General features: G+C 39.6%; 1 protein-coding gene across 1 annotated transcript in view; it reads right to left on the bottom strand.

Annotated features, from left to right (window-relative positions):
- Positions 1–204: 204 nt before the first annotated feature.
- The window catches only part of LOC120782810, a 73,816-nt gene continuing 60,131 nt past the window's right edge, over positions 205–13,889 (bottom strand). Inside the window, exons 11-12 of the mRNA XM_040115289.1 lie at positions 8,511–12,129; positions 205–1,124 (exon numbers count right to left, since the gene is read on the bottom strand). Of these exons, the coding sequence (XP_039971223.1) occupies positions 1,091–1,124; positions 8,511–12,129 (3,653 nt within the window). The 3' untranslated portion in view covers positions 205–1,090. The remainder of the gene's footprint in view (positions 1,125–8,510; positions 12,130–13,889) is intronic.

Raw genomic sequence — 13,889 nt, 5'->3', positions numbered from 1 at the left:
ATCTTAAGTCTCCCTTTCTTGAGGTAAAAAATATTGCTCAGTTAACGTTTATGCCACTTTGAAACAGCTTTTGTGTGTCCAAACCATGACAGGATTTTCACTGTTTGCTTACCAAGGGTTCTTCTTTATATTAATGCAAACATACTAACATATTACATTATTATTATGTTTCATAAATTTTCGTTTTATTAAAAAACTTAAATTTTCTTGCATTTTATTGCGTATACTGATAAGAGCATTGTACATTCCTGTTTTCATTAAATAGAACAAGTATAGTGCTTACTTAAACTAATACAAATTAAAACTAAGGTTTTGGTATTCAAAAGCATTAAGACCGTCGTTTGCAATTTCTTAAATAGATTAGGTGTTGTTACCTCTTCTTTTAATAACTATTATATTGTAGTATAACATTCTTATGTCTAGATAAAGTCTAATTTAAGCATATAATTTATGAGCTGCATAATAATTAAGGGTTATAATAATTTAGTTGATTTCTTATATAATAATTAATTCTAATAATGGCTACGTTCAAACCATACTTGAAGAACTATAATGATTTTCTACCTCCTACCTATAAGTAATTATGTTGCTGCTTTAACCGAAACTTATAAATACATAAACGCTGCTGTGCAAATATAATATGTGTTTGTGTATTGTATATACGTGCATGTAGCGATGACAAGTAATTGCTCACACTCACGCTTGATTTTAATGTGCAAAGTTTGTCTTCGTCAATTTGCCGCTCGATTGCTGCATACTTTGCACTGAAATCATCTAAGCTAAATATTTTACGCACAAACATATATAAACACTTTTAGACAAGACTACATTTATCCATTGTTTTGGATTGTATTGTGCGGTTCCATGGTATGGCATTCATGGCGTATACGTAATTGCATTAAATGTAAACTTTGGTTAAACTTCTTGGTCCACACACTCGTTTCGTTGCCAACGACACAATTCACCTGCTCACCAGCCATTGTTGACTTATCTGTACGTTGTGATTGTTATTTTTCGTTGTTTGCGCTTTTGGTGTTAGTATTGTTGTTGTGTAAGTCTTCCGTACTCATTTCATTGATTGCTTCTGGTATTAAATTTGTGTTGGCCGTTTGGTGTCACTAATCCTGGGAATAAATATCATAGTTATATATACTATAGGTATTTGAAGGGTTTCAGTCAACGAAACTTGTAACAATAGCAAGGCAAAAACAAATACAACGATATGTAATGGTAGCAAAAACACAATTGACTATGTTTACAGACAGTATTGTTTACTTATATACTTATTCGTTGAAGCAGTTGGTATAAGTGCTTCTCATTCATGCACACAAATATATAAATTCACTTACGACAGACGCTTACATAGACAATACCGACCTGCCTAGGCGACAAACTGTCAAACTGTCTCTTATTAACAATTGCATGTATCTTGCCTTCTGCATTGCTACTCAAACAAAGCTCATTTCACTCACTGTCAGCACCAATACATTAACACACATATACTAAATAGACATTACGCTTATGCAAATCCATACATAAATAGCAGCTACAGATTGTACTGCCTTGCAGCTGTTGCTTAGATTTCAACAAAGCAAATTACTACAGAAATTATTTCCAGCGCTTGCATTGAATTAAGGTATCCTGATCATCATTAGGATCTGATTTCGAGAAATTTAAGCAAACAAACATAGCTTGCCTGTACGTCTATTACCAATAAATTACCTTTAGCACTTCTGTGATGGGATTTATATGTAAGCGTTTTTGACTTAGTTTGTAAGGCAATGCAGATTTATTTATTACAACAGACTTTTCCTTTGAAAATTGAAGAGATCCAAACAGATCATTGTAAACAGAGTTGGTTACATTGAATATTTAATCCTACTTAAGCTAAGTATTTCACTTTGTTATTTTAGATAGCCAGACGCAGGAAGGCAACATTTTCATCTAATTGATAAGTTTTTGTTACATTCCGACTACGAGAAGAGCAGCTTTGGCAATTTATTAAAGTTCTATTTATAGTTGATGCTTAAGTTCCCATGAAATTTGTAGAAATTTAGTAAATTTGTTTGCATCATAAATTCGATTCGATAAATCGATTGATGAGTAGTTGCCGGTATAACAGACATCGCTAGTATGAGAATAAGGCAGCTAAACTGAAAAGTCCACGGCCTACCATAGTAGAACACACTTTTTGGCAAAATTCGTTTTTTATTGAAAACTGGATTTGTTCTTTGCTTCAAAGTCGGCGATCACCTCTTTATTCGACTGACCAGCGTTCTTTTGAGACCTCAGTAGAGGAGCTAGACTGGGGGCCAGATCTAGAGAATATAATGGAAGCGGAAGCAATTCGAAGAATAATTCATGGCTTTTTGCCATTGCTACATTGACTTGTAACACGGTGCGTTGTCTGGGTGAAACAGCACCATCTTAGGCGATTTCGTCCTTCAAACGGCCCAATAAAGCTATGTACTCGTAATAGTCGCTGTTGATGTTTTTTTCTTTTAAAGGTAGTCAATAACAATTATTTAGTGCGTATTCCACAATAGAAACGTCATAATCTTGCAAGTTGACTGTTGCGTTTTTTGACGCTTTGGACCGACTTCTTCATGTGCAGTCCACTTGGATGACTGTCAATTAGACTTCGGAGTAAAAAGATGCCATGTTTCATCCATTGTCATACATCGATGCTAAAACTTGGATTTATTATGCTTGAATATCTCCGAACTCTGCTCCGAACTATCAATATGATGCATATGTTCCATTTATATCTTTAGAGTGTCTGATATCTCGAATAACTTCCCTTTACGGTCATCCAAAATTATTTTGTGGACTCTATTGATGTTATTTTCGGTAAGAACCTATTTGGTCGCTCACTGTGTTCACCATCACTTCAATATTTTTCAAGGTTAGGGTTAATTAAAAGTCATATGGATTAAATTCCAGCAGCGCCCTCTATATGTAAGAAAACTATCAATTGACCTACTATGCACCATTTCCTTAAATCGTTAACACCTTAACATCATGAATTTACATGACCTATTCCACATATTTGAAGTCTTTCAGCAAATTAAATTTTATCAGTTCTCACGTTAACGCGCTAATGGTGACCTAACAGCTGTTTGGAGAATACTACTATTGGAAAACTGTGGCAGCCTCAAATATTAAAATTACTTTGGCGACCAATTTCATTTGATTGCTTCAACTACTCCCCCTAGCTTAGTTTTTCAATTTGCCTCGAATTTTGTATTGAAAATATGTTATACATTTTCTTGTAACAGTTGCTTTATATATCAAACTTCTGGCTGTTTCCCGAGTCAAAAGTCACCTTCAATTTTATCACTGCAAGGCCTTGTTTGTTGGTTTTATGCACGTTACTCAAGTTCTATGCACACATTTAATCACCACACTCTTTAACGGCACTCATTTGTGGCTTAACAAAATTAAAAAAGATTCCAGGCGGCAATTCCCGCAGAGCACAATAACAACAATAATAGCGACCAACTGTTACTACTCTTGATGTATGTATGTAAGTACTATGTCTGAAAGTAGCAGAAATGCTTATATACATATCGGAAGGATAGCTAAAAGTTGCAACACGGTACGTGCAACTTGACCTACAGATTTTAATTTCCATGATGGATTTTCAGACTGTTGTTTGTTCTCTTCTAAAATAATTCTTTTTTGCCTTCACTTGTAGCAAGCAAGCGATTCGTTTATTGAGGAACTAAAGAAAAATACATATTATGCTGCTGACCGCAGGTGAGCCAAAAGTTAAACAGAAATTTCTAATAAAGAGAATGCCACAAAAATTTTCTGCAAACAGAAATAACTTAAAAACACATTTTGTAATTTCTACAACTTTTGCACTACCAATATTCATTAAATGCACACTCAACCTAGATTTTAGTGTTGGCCAAAGAAAATGAAATTTTTTCATTGCAAAAATTGCAAGAATCTTAAAGTTTTTATAAAAACCTATAGATAACTATAAATATATAGATTGTTATACTGGGTGCGCCATACTTTATGTTGGAATGTAAAAACTTATCTTTTTGAACAATTTTTTTATCTTTTTACTAAGTGGCCTCCATTGATAAGTTAGCGACGACTTCGAAAGGAATACGTGTTTTGAGCTCGTAAATTGTTTTATTACCGACTGTTTTGATTTCCTCCTGAATAATTAAACAAAAAGAAGGCAGAGCGAGTTATACCAGGAGATCTTTGTACCCAGCCTATGTAGCATCATTTTGAGATCAGTCGTCCTGGGAATTCTTGTTGCAGATAGAGAGTATAAATCAGCAGTAATCAATACTTAAGGTCCGCCGATCCCATGGAAAGGAAATGATATGTAATGGCTATCGACTTAATATTAGCGTTTTGATGCTAAACCAATTCAATCGATTAGTAATTATCAACGTGGTGCAATCCTTTCAAATCGATAGAAAGTGTACCCTCTACTCAGATATCACGTATATTTTGCTTAAACAATTCACAAATCAACCTTTTGTTATCACTGTTTTTGATATTTATATATGAAAATATGCATATATATTTTATTATCCATCCAACTCTTTACGTTTGCCTTAGTTTATTTCTTGTTAGTGTGGCTGACAGCAAACCGCCCTGTTGTCAAGCCCACCAACCACTCAAAAGGATACACAAATTATTTCGGCTTTTCTTCAAGTGTTTGTAGAGATTTAAGAGAACTTGCCACAAGCATTATTGTAAGCTGGTAAATATTTCTACAATTATATCAACAATGTGGTTACGGTGTTTTCTGGCAAGCTCGGTTGTAACTAAATTCCATACGAATAATACAAAAGGTGTAGGAGGAGACAGAGCTTTACTGGGAGTTTGATGTCCCTAAATGCCAAATAAATGATTTAATTAGTCATCTAATTGAGTTGAAAGTTGCAAAGTAAACTGAAAGTATTCCAAGTGTTGCAGATTTGATATGGGTATCGGTGGCAGCATTTCTCTCAGCTTAATTACAAGAATGACATGATGATCTGTGTATATTGGGTTACTTCAAAACTGCTATTTAGACAGCAACAAATCCAGCTGAATGTGGCCTACTAATTTGATGGTGATTAATCTCTCTGGAATCAGGCTCTAACTAATGCAACAGTTATAGTTTGTCAGGCGAGATGCTCAAGCAGTTGAATAAGGAAAATTTTCAAGCTGTTGAGATTAAAATATTTTCAACATAGATATCAGAAATAAGATAGCTTACAAGAAGGATTCCCCGAGCCATTTATTGTCTCCGTTTATTTCTGTACACACTGAACCCACTGTACTCATTGCATTCAACATAAAATAATTCTCAATTTCTTGGCAATGCTTTAAGATTTAATTCCCGTCTAATGACAAAAAGTTTGCTATCAATGCGTTGCTTTAAATAACTTTTTCAGCGCGCACGCTGGAAGTTTTTCGTTAATGCCCAAAGTTTGTGATGTCCAACTGTGTCATACAAAATCAACAAATCCCCGATTGCTGCGCGCAAATCACTTGAAATTCCCATTTCAACGGCAAACAAAGAAAGATTCAATGTAAAAAAGTTGGAAGGAAAATTGCCCACTAACTCAATATGAATTGAGGAATATTTTCGATTCTTTTTTGTTTATTTTTGTCACACAAACACATTTAGAAAATTTCGGACCACTTGGCATACAACCATGAACGCTGGCATTATGAATGTTCGCCAGCAATTTTTGTTGAATTTGGTAGTCATTTTGGTGATTTTAAGCTGGCTTATAATGTCGGAAATTCAAACGTTGGGCAAACAGACAGAGACGTTGAGGTGAACGGGTAGCTATTTGGAGCCAAATATACCCCGTGAGGAAACTTGCTGATGAGAAGACAATGTAGGGTTAAATTAAGCGGGAATATTGAGTAATTAAATGTCGAGGAAATTTACCAAAAATGTTGTTTCTATGATTGTAATGGATTTCGCTATTTTACTTGTGAGAAACTGCAAACTTCTGAGTTATTACTCTCTACTGTCTAATATTTCCCACAGAGCGTATTCATTTATACGTTATCATATACATATATAAAATATTAAACTCCTTCGAGATGTCAATAAATGGACCCATTGAAAATTTATGAATTCAAGTATGGAAAATATTTGCGAGAATAAATATAGAGCGAAAGAGATGATAAAGCCAAAAAAGGAGGAATAAAATGAACCCACAGCAAAACTATCAGAAATAGTTGGCAATCAGTAGACTTTGCTGTTAGTTATGACTTGGTGGGTAGACGGCGGTTAAGTTGATTAGGTTTGTGTTTGGTTAGGCAAGCGAGGCGGTGAGCGATGTGTAGCTAGAAGGCACTCGGCTGCAAAGTTGGATCAGTAAACGGCAAGTGTGTTGAGTGGTTCGCTTCGGCTGAATGACTGAGTTACTTCGTGACTTAATGACCAACTAACCGACTGACTATCTGGCTGCCTTAATGGTTGGCTGACTGACCGACTGGCAAACCTGTGGATTTTTTTTAGCCAAGTTGACAAATTTAGTTAACGTCATAAAATTTTGAATATTGCTTGGGCAGTGGTTGAGAGAAAAGAAAGTAGGCACGATTTGTTCCGTCAATGCTGCTGGCAATTTGCGTCAATCGATCGAAGTAAGCAAACAGAAGGTTCTGCACACACACGCAAAACCTAACACGAACAAACGCTTATCAATTTCAAGCATTCAAGCGAGACACACCCAGTAATCATTCGCAGTCATTTGACTGTCACAAGCGCCAAAAATGCGAACAAACACACAAATTTACACCAAACACATGCACAGACTGCAATATGTATGAAACTATTCCTATGTAAGCACATATATACAGATAAAAATATATATTAAAGTATGCATTTCAATTTCACATCACCACTAGCAAAATAAATATACGATTGTAGTATGCGTAGCAAACGGTTGTGAGGCGGGACAACTCAAGTCGGACCAGCAGCAAAGTCAACATAAAATTCCAACAACAATACACAGTTCAGCAACTGCTCCACTGACGAACCGCAGCAGCAGACCGTGTGGAACAATAACCGGCGCTCTGCGGGACCGATAGTTGTGGCGGCATTTGTGTGTATACTTTTGGTTTCCGCTCCGGAAACCACTGAAAACCAATTTACGAAATAACATAATTTTGCGAAAAATAAATTTTGTTTGCTGTCACAGCAAAATTCTGCAACACAACGCAACTATTTGCCGCTATGTATGTATAAGTAAATATTTAAATATACTTGTATATATTGTAAGGGTGAATATTTACAGTTGCGCATGTGTCACGAGCGCTCCTGCCTTGCATATCAGCACGTTGTGAGGACGCCGCGCCATATCATCAACGCATAAATGCTCATTCTCGCACAAACTATGCAAAGTAGCCAAATAACGATAAAACTTTCCAAAAAAATACATATTTATACAGAATATTATATAGCTAAAGTGACAGGCACAAGCGCCATTGGAGGGTGCAACAAACTGCAGTGGAACCTTGCTAAACAGCATGCGTTGTGAGGAAACGGAAACTAAATCGATTGAGCTCTAGAAGTGCGCTTTTATTTTGCATATAGATGACTGCGAAATGAAGTAATAAAAGTACCGCTAGGTGCTACTAACCGGTAAAGTGGAAAAGATGTTGCGACATGAATTCAGTTTTCCTAACATGACTCAACTCAGAAACAAGAGAAACCTTCAACTTAAAGTCGAATGGGTGAAAGGAACAATATATTTATGAAGGCCCTTATCTTTTCTGGGATCGGCTAGGTTGTATGGCAGTTAAATGGCACGATCTGAGAGATGATGAACGGAGACTATAGCATTATTTCGGATAATAAATTCGTTAACATATCTTATCATAGTTTTATAAGCAAGTGCTTGGTTTTGATCGATCAGTTTGAATGGCAGTTATATCTAATTAGGACAGATTGACAGGGACAGTGATTTCTTCTTGGGGAGAAAATCATGTGTGCAAAATTTGAGATTGACAACTCAAAAACTGAGGTACTGAGGCCTCTGACGAACCGTGAGTCGGTCATGGTTAAATAATCTCAGCTTGTCACGCTGATTAAATATGCTAAGATATATATTTCAAAATTTATACTTCGTCCTTCTGGTTGTAACAAATTTTGTACAAACTACGTGTTCGCTGTTCAGAGTACAGAAGAACGCGTATTTTATGATCGAATAATAAAATAAAATTCTTCGAACAAAAAAATACTTTTTTTTTTTAACCATGAACTATTTTTCCCGATCTCGATACTAAATATTACTACAAGAACCGCACTTCTGTGAAAAATATTAAAACCAAACATCGAGTTGGTAAACATCAGGAAAGGCGATACAAAAAAGTACAAGACGGTGAGTGAAAGCAGATCACCAATATGCCGCACTGAAGGAGTATAGTGTAAGCGAACTCAATTAATTTCACAGCATGCGGTGGCATGTTAGATGCGGGCAAAAAACTGAATAAATTGTATACTTAAAGCGGGAGTTAGTTGATCTTATTACTTTTGTTGCAGTTCGGTGCGTACAGTGCCCGTGGACGACGACGACGAGGCAGAAGAGGACGTGCCCGTTGCGGTAGAGGCATTTGATGATGCTGTGGAACCTGAGGACGACGTCGAACACGCCGAGGACGCTCTGGAATCTGTTGAACGCGCTGACACTGAACTCAGACAGGAGTCACGCAAACTTGCCTGCCTGCTGACACTGCTGCCGACTGTTGATGGTTTCTCTCCGCCGGACGCTAGAGCTGCCTTCAAAGGCTTTGTTTGCGCCAATTGCGCGGCGATGGCATCCGCTATTGTCCTGGTTGCGGTTGTCGTTGCCGCTGCCGTTGTCGTTGTCGGTGTGGCTGACGTGCAATTGACAGGTACGCGTAACGCTGCTGCTACTGTTTTTGCTGTTGCACCGTCTACGCCATGTTTTGTCAAGGCTACGGTCGCTACGCTTTGTTGTCGTTGCTCGGTTTGCTTTTGCTCTAATCGTTCTTGTAAGCTGCCTGAGCAGGCGGCGCTCGTCGGCATTTGTGGCATGCATGTGAGTGGTACTGTTGCATCGCCTGTTTTACTTACTGTTGCACTTATGTCGTTAGCCGTGACAGGAGCTTTCTGAACCACTGCTGCTGTCACAGATTCCATTGTTTGCTTGCTCATAGCTGTCACCGGTTTGTCGACGCCAGTGTTTGTCAATTCCGTTGTCACTAAACCGGTTGTTATTTTAGTAGTTGTTGCTGCTGTTGTTGCTGATAGCGAGTTAGCTTTAGCCTTGCCATCAAGCGCACTTGACTTCGATGTGTGATCGTGTGGGTGCGCCAAAGCGGGAATAACACCTATCGAAGGTGGCTTGATGTGTGGTGAGGGTGTTGCTGCTATTGTCGATTGCACACTGGGAATATTCTCATGTGACGCTGTCAAATTCGATTTCGCTTTAACTTTCGACTTATTGGGTTGTGCATAAATGTCCGTAATGCCAGGAGCAATGGCTGTACCGCTATTGTTGTTGTAACCCGTTGTTTTCATTACATTATTGCGTACACCACCAATTTGATGGCCTGCCAAATTCATTAATGTAGGTGTAATTAGTGTCGGTGTCAATGAATTTGCCGTCACCGCTGTTGTCTTGCCTTCACTTTGTGTGGCTGGCAAATTAGTTGGCTGTTGTATCGCATAAATACGCTCGGTGTGGTGTGTTCGTTTCGCGTCGGTTTGTTGCTGTTTTTGCAGCAATTTGTCTTCCACTTCGACGGCAATTGGATGGCTTTCGAAGCTTTGCAAACCCGCACTTGCACCGTTACTTAAGAATGTCGTCACACCGCCAACACAACCTGACGGCGTGGCGTTCGGCTTTGTGCCGATTTGAGAGTTGGCCGGCGTTAATGATGCTTCCGAGGAGCTATGCATAAGTTTTGTTGCTGCTGTGCCCGTTACCTCTTCCGCTCTGGTGCTTGACAGGCTATTAAAGGGCGCCTTGTCAGTTGAGGTGAGCTCAGCGCGCTTAAGCGTCGAGTAATTAGTATCGCCACCAGCGCCCGCCTGCGCCTTCGGCTTCTGTTGCGGCACTATGGGACCCACTATAAGTGTATTCTGCGTGATTGGCGGCTCGTCTTCCTCCTCGGCTGTGCAATCGTGAGCCAGCATTAATGGCGATGTGGTGATATTGCTGCTATTACGACGCGTCGAAGGTTTCCGTCCCAGCGTGGAGATTGTGCGCGGTGGCGGAAGTGGTGGATAACGTGCACCTGTAGTAGCAACAGCACCTAGTGTGCTGCTGAAGTGCGGCAGAAAGCTATTAGGCGGCAATGAGTTGCGTTTATTAGTGGTACGCAGGTCCAGCGTCATGGGTGGTGAGTCATTAGCGTTTGCATGAAATTCGATATTTGCATTGCTTGTTGGCAAAACCTTGGGATAATTACGACTTTTGATAACTTGTAGTTGCTGCGCTGGTGTACGACAGACGCTGGCCATCCCACCATCTTGATCATCATCATCGCGGCTGGTCACATTTACATCCTCACCCAGAAAACTGGTCACCTTTTCATTTTCTTCAATGGTATCGCATATTCCACTGTAGTAGTGCTGCATATCAACTGGGTCCGAGTGTGAGTGCGCGTGCTGCGCGTTTGGCATATATGGCGGCAATTGGCCCTGTTGTGGCAATTCCGCCTCACACGGCTCGGTGGCAGCTGAATGCTGGCGGGTAAGCGCATAACGTGTGCTATCCAAAGAGTTCTGCGGCGTGAGCAAATCCTGATCGGTTACCTCTACCTCCTGGCAGATAATTATGTTGCGCCCATCTGACTTTAATTTGTGCACCTCAATCGGCTCTTGCTCCATTACGCTGCTGCTGCGTGCCGATGGTGTGGCATCAACAGCGACGCTCACTTTCTGCGATCCCACTGGCTGCTTGAAACTGCCGCCGGCGCTGCTGCTGCGCAGTGAGGAAAACGTGGGCGAAGAGGATTTTTTCGAACCACCCTTTGAGCTGTCGGCACCACCCCCACCAACACATGCTTTTGCATCCGCAGCGGCGCCGACTGCAGCTGACATCCAAGCGCACACCTTGGTGTGTGTGTCCACGGTGGAGGTGCTCAGTTGTCGTGTCATTTGAAAGCCATTAATCGGCGAACGTTCCGTTTTGACCGCTTCGTAAGTGTTCGATTTGCGTACAATGTCCAGAATGTAGCTCTCATCGCCGTCATTTTGCTTCGAGCGCTTGAATTCATCGTCCGTGGTGCCGTCGTAACTGAGTATGCCGCCCAGTTTTCGTTGCATTGAGTGCGCTTTCTTCTTCCTCTGGAGCAGGAATGTTGAGTAAATGATGACATTAAGCACAATGAACACGGCAATCAGCCCGATGAGTAGTTGTATTGTCGTCTCTGATTTGGCAACTTCCTCTTTGTTGCCAGCGCTGGCTTCGTCACCAACGGCAGTGCTGCTACCCGCATCATTACCTGTGCCACCACTACCATCACTATCTACACCACCTCCACCACCACCACCAATACCATTGTCATACTCGGCAATTTCCGCTCTTGGCACACCATAAATTGCACTGCCGCCAGCCAGCGTTGCGCCACTGCCAACACCAATTTCACTAAAACCACCCAAGTCATTTATTCTGGGCAGCCCACTGCCTCTTCCCATGCCAGCTAGCCCACCCAGTACACCATTTGCGGCCATCGCATAGATTTGTTCGTCGTTCGCTTGTTTCGTCACGCCAAAAGTCGGTGGCGCATTGTACATATTCTCTGCAAAGGTATCGCCAGCCGCGTTCGCATCGCTTGCAGCGCCGACACCATCTTTGTTACCACCTAATTTCCATGGCTCCTGTAGCAGTAGTTTCAATGTGCGTACTGGGTCCTCGGCACCATTATCACGTGTGCCAAATTGACTCATGTGCCCGGTTATTACTTCGCCCCCACCATGCCGCTGCACCGGATACGTATGCTGTGTTGCAGCAGTGGCACTACTCGTACCAAAGACACCATCGGCTCCATTGTACAGGGTTGTATGCAAATACGGCTGTCGTTGTATGTTTGCAATTTGGTTCAGTTCATCGGGCAACTCTTTGTTCCAAAAATTCATATAGATTTGTCGGTACTTATAGCCAATCGTTGGTGGTATGCCTGCGAATATATAATGAAGAAATTTGTCAGTGCCGCTATGTATTTTTGTATGTATGTATGTATGTGTGTAGAGGAGGTATGAAGTAGAAACGAGTTGATTCAATGCATTGTGCATTGACTTAAGTGAGTAAATGGCTCTGTTTTTTGAAGAGCTATTGCATTTGTGCAAGGTTCATGAGGCGTACTCCACATATAGGTTTTAAAAACCAAGCCGCGTTATATGGAGTGCTCTTTATGTTTAGCACTGTTTTTTTTATGTAAATTCGATTTTATAATTCAAAATATTCATAAACCACTTTTACTCAAATAACTCAAAGGCAGATGTCTGGCATAGGTAAGCTCTTGGTAGTGACTAAGAAACTGATCTTCCAGTATACGATTTTTAAGCTGGATCAGAGTAAGTAAGCAAAGAAATATTTTCCATCTTACTTGCGATGAAATGAGAGAAATGATTATTTAAGTTGCTGACCCAGGCAATATTAAGAAAGTACGAAATTTTTAGCATCTGGGACCTCTCCTTGCCTGTAATTGATTTTCTGCAGACCAGACTAACATAGCTTAGCATAAAGTAATTTATTTATTTGTTGAACTGATAAGACCTTCCTGTAGTTATAATTATGGAAGTCTTTTAGGAATAATTTCAGTGAAATGATCAGCGAATTCTCGATTTGAAAAAAGTGTTGTATTTTATATAAACTATCAAATTTGATAACTAAATATATTGACAAGAATTATTAAGAAATCGATTATCCATTTTTTAAGATTCTTGCATTCCGTTTGTTATAAAGAACTTTAGTTAACATTTTTTGAACATTTTACTTTACGGACAGAGTTTCCCACTTGTGTTTCAATGGGGTTCGGAGCTGTATATATTTTTTAACCCTTACGGAATGATATTATTTGTAGAATAGAAATATACAGTAGCTATTCTTGAAGGCAAATATTCGTTACGCACAGAAATGTTTTGATATTTAACATCTGGCGATGCGTAAACCACCAAATGGTCAGTTTATTGGTCCTTACATTTTAACTTAATTGTTCGAAATTTAATTTTACGAAAATATGTCCAAGCCAGTTATATTCAAAATTCCAGCTGTTGCATATTTTGCATGGAATGCTCCCATTGCCATCCTTTACCCGCATACACCAACACACAAAATCAACGTAAGCTTGTACGAGTGTGCGTATTCGCCTGTGCGCACTTCTTCGAACGAAAATCAAATTGAATTAAACGGCTACCAATTAGTGGAATACTTTTGCTCGTTACGGTGCACAAACATACGTTCGCACACATATTTATTGCTTTAATAGGCAGTTGATGGTTGCGGCAGTGGCTGAGAGTCTATGGAGCGCATAGCACGAGTACATAGACACACACATTCATATTTATGTAACTGTCTACACAGCCGTGTCCTAGACGAAGGCTAGAGCTCATCGTCCTTTTTAGGCTTTTATAAATCTTTATTAATTTAATGGGCTTTTACGGCTACATTCATAAATAGCTTATTACATCAACGATACGATTTGCCAACGCGCTGCGCTCCCTGCAGCCGAAAGGCTATGGATATTTTATTGAGAGCATATTAATCTCATATTGCTTTTCCTAATTATAACAATTTATTTAGTTGCTACATTTTACATTGCTTTGCTTAGTATTCGGAACAAAAACAACTAGCAATTCAGAAATTTCACAGTTCACAGGTTATATTAATGAGATTCCTTAGTTTCTAATTAAATTTTATAATAGCATTGCTGCAACG

Source organism: Bactrocera tryoni, chromosome 1 (genome assembly GCF_016617805.1).
Source record: "Bactrocera tryoni isolate S06 chromosome 1, CSIRO_BtryS06_freeze2, whole genome shotgun sequence".
Lineage (NCBI taxonomy): Eukaryota > Metazoa > Arthropoda > Insecta > Diptera > Tephritidae > Bactrocera > Bactrocera tryoni.
This window is presented reverse-complemented; position numbering and strand designations above follow the sequence as displayed.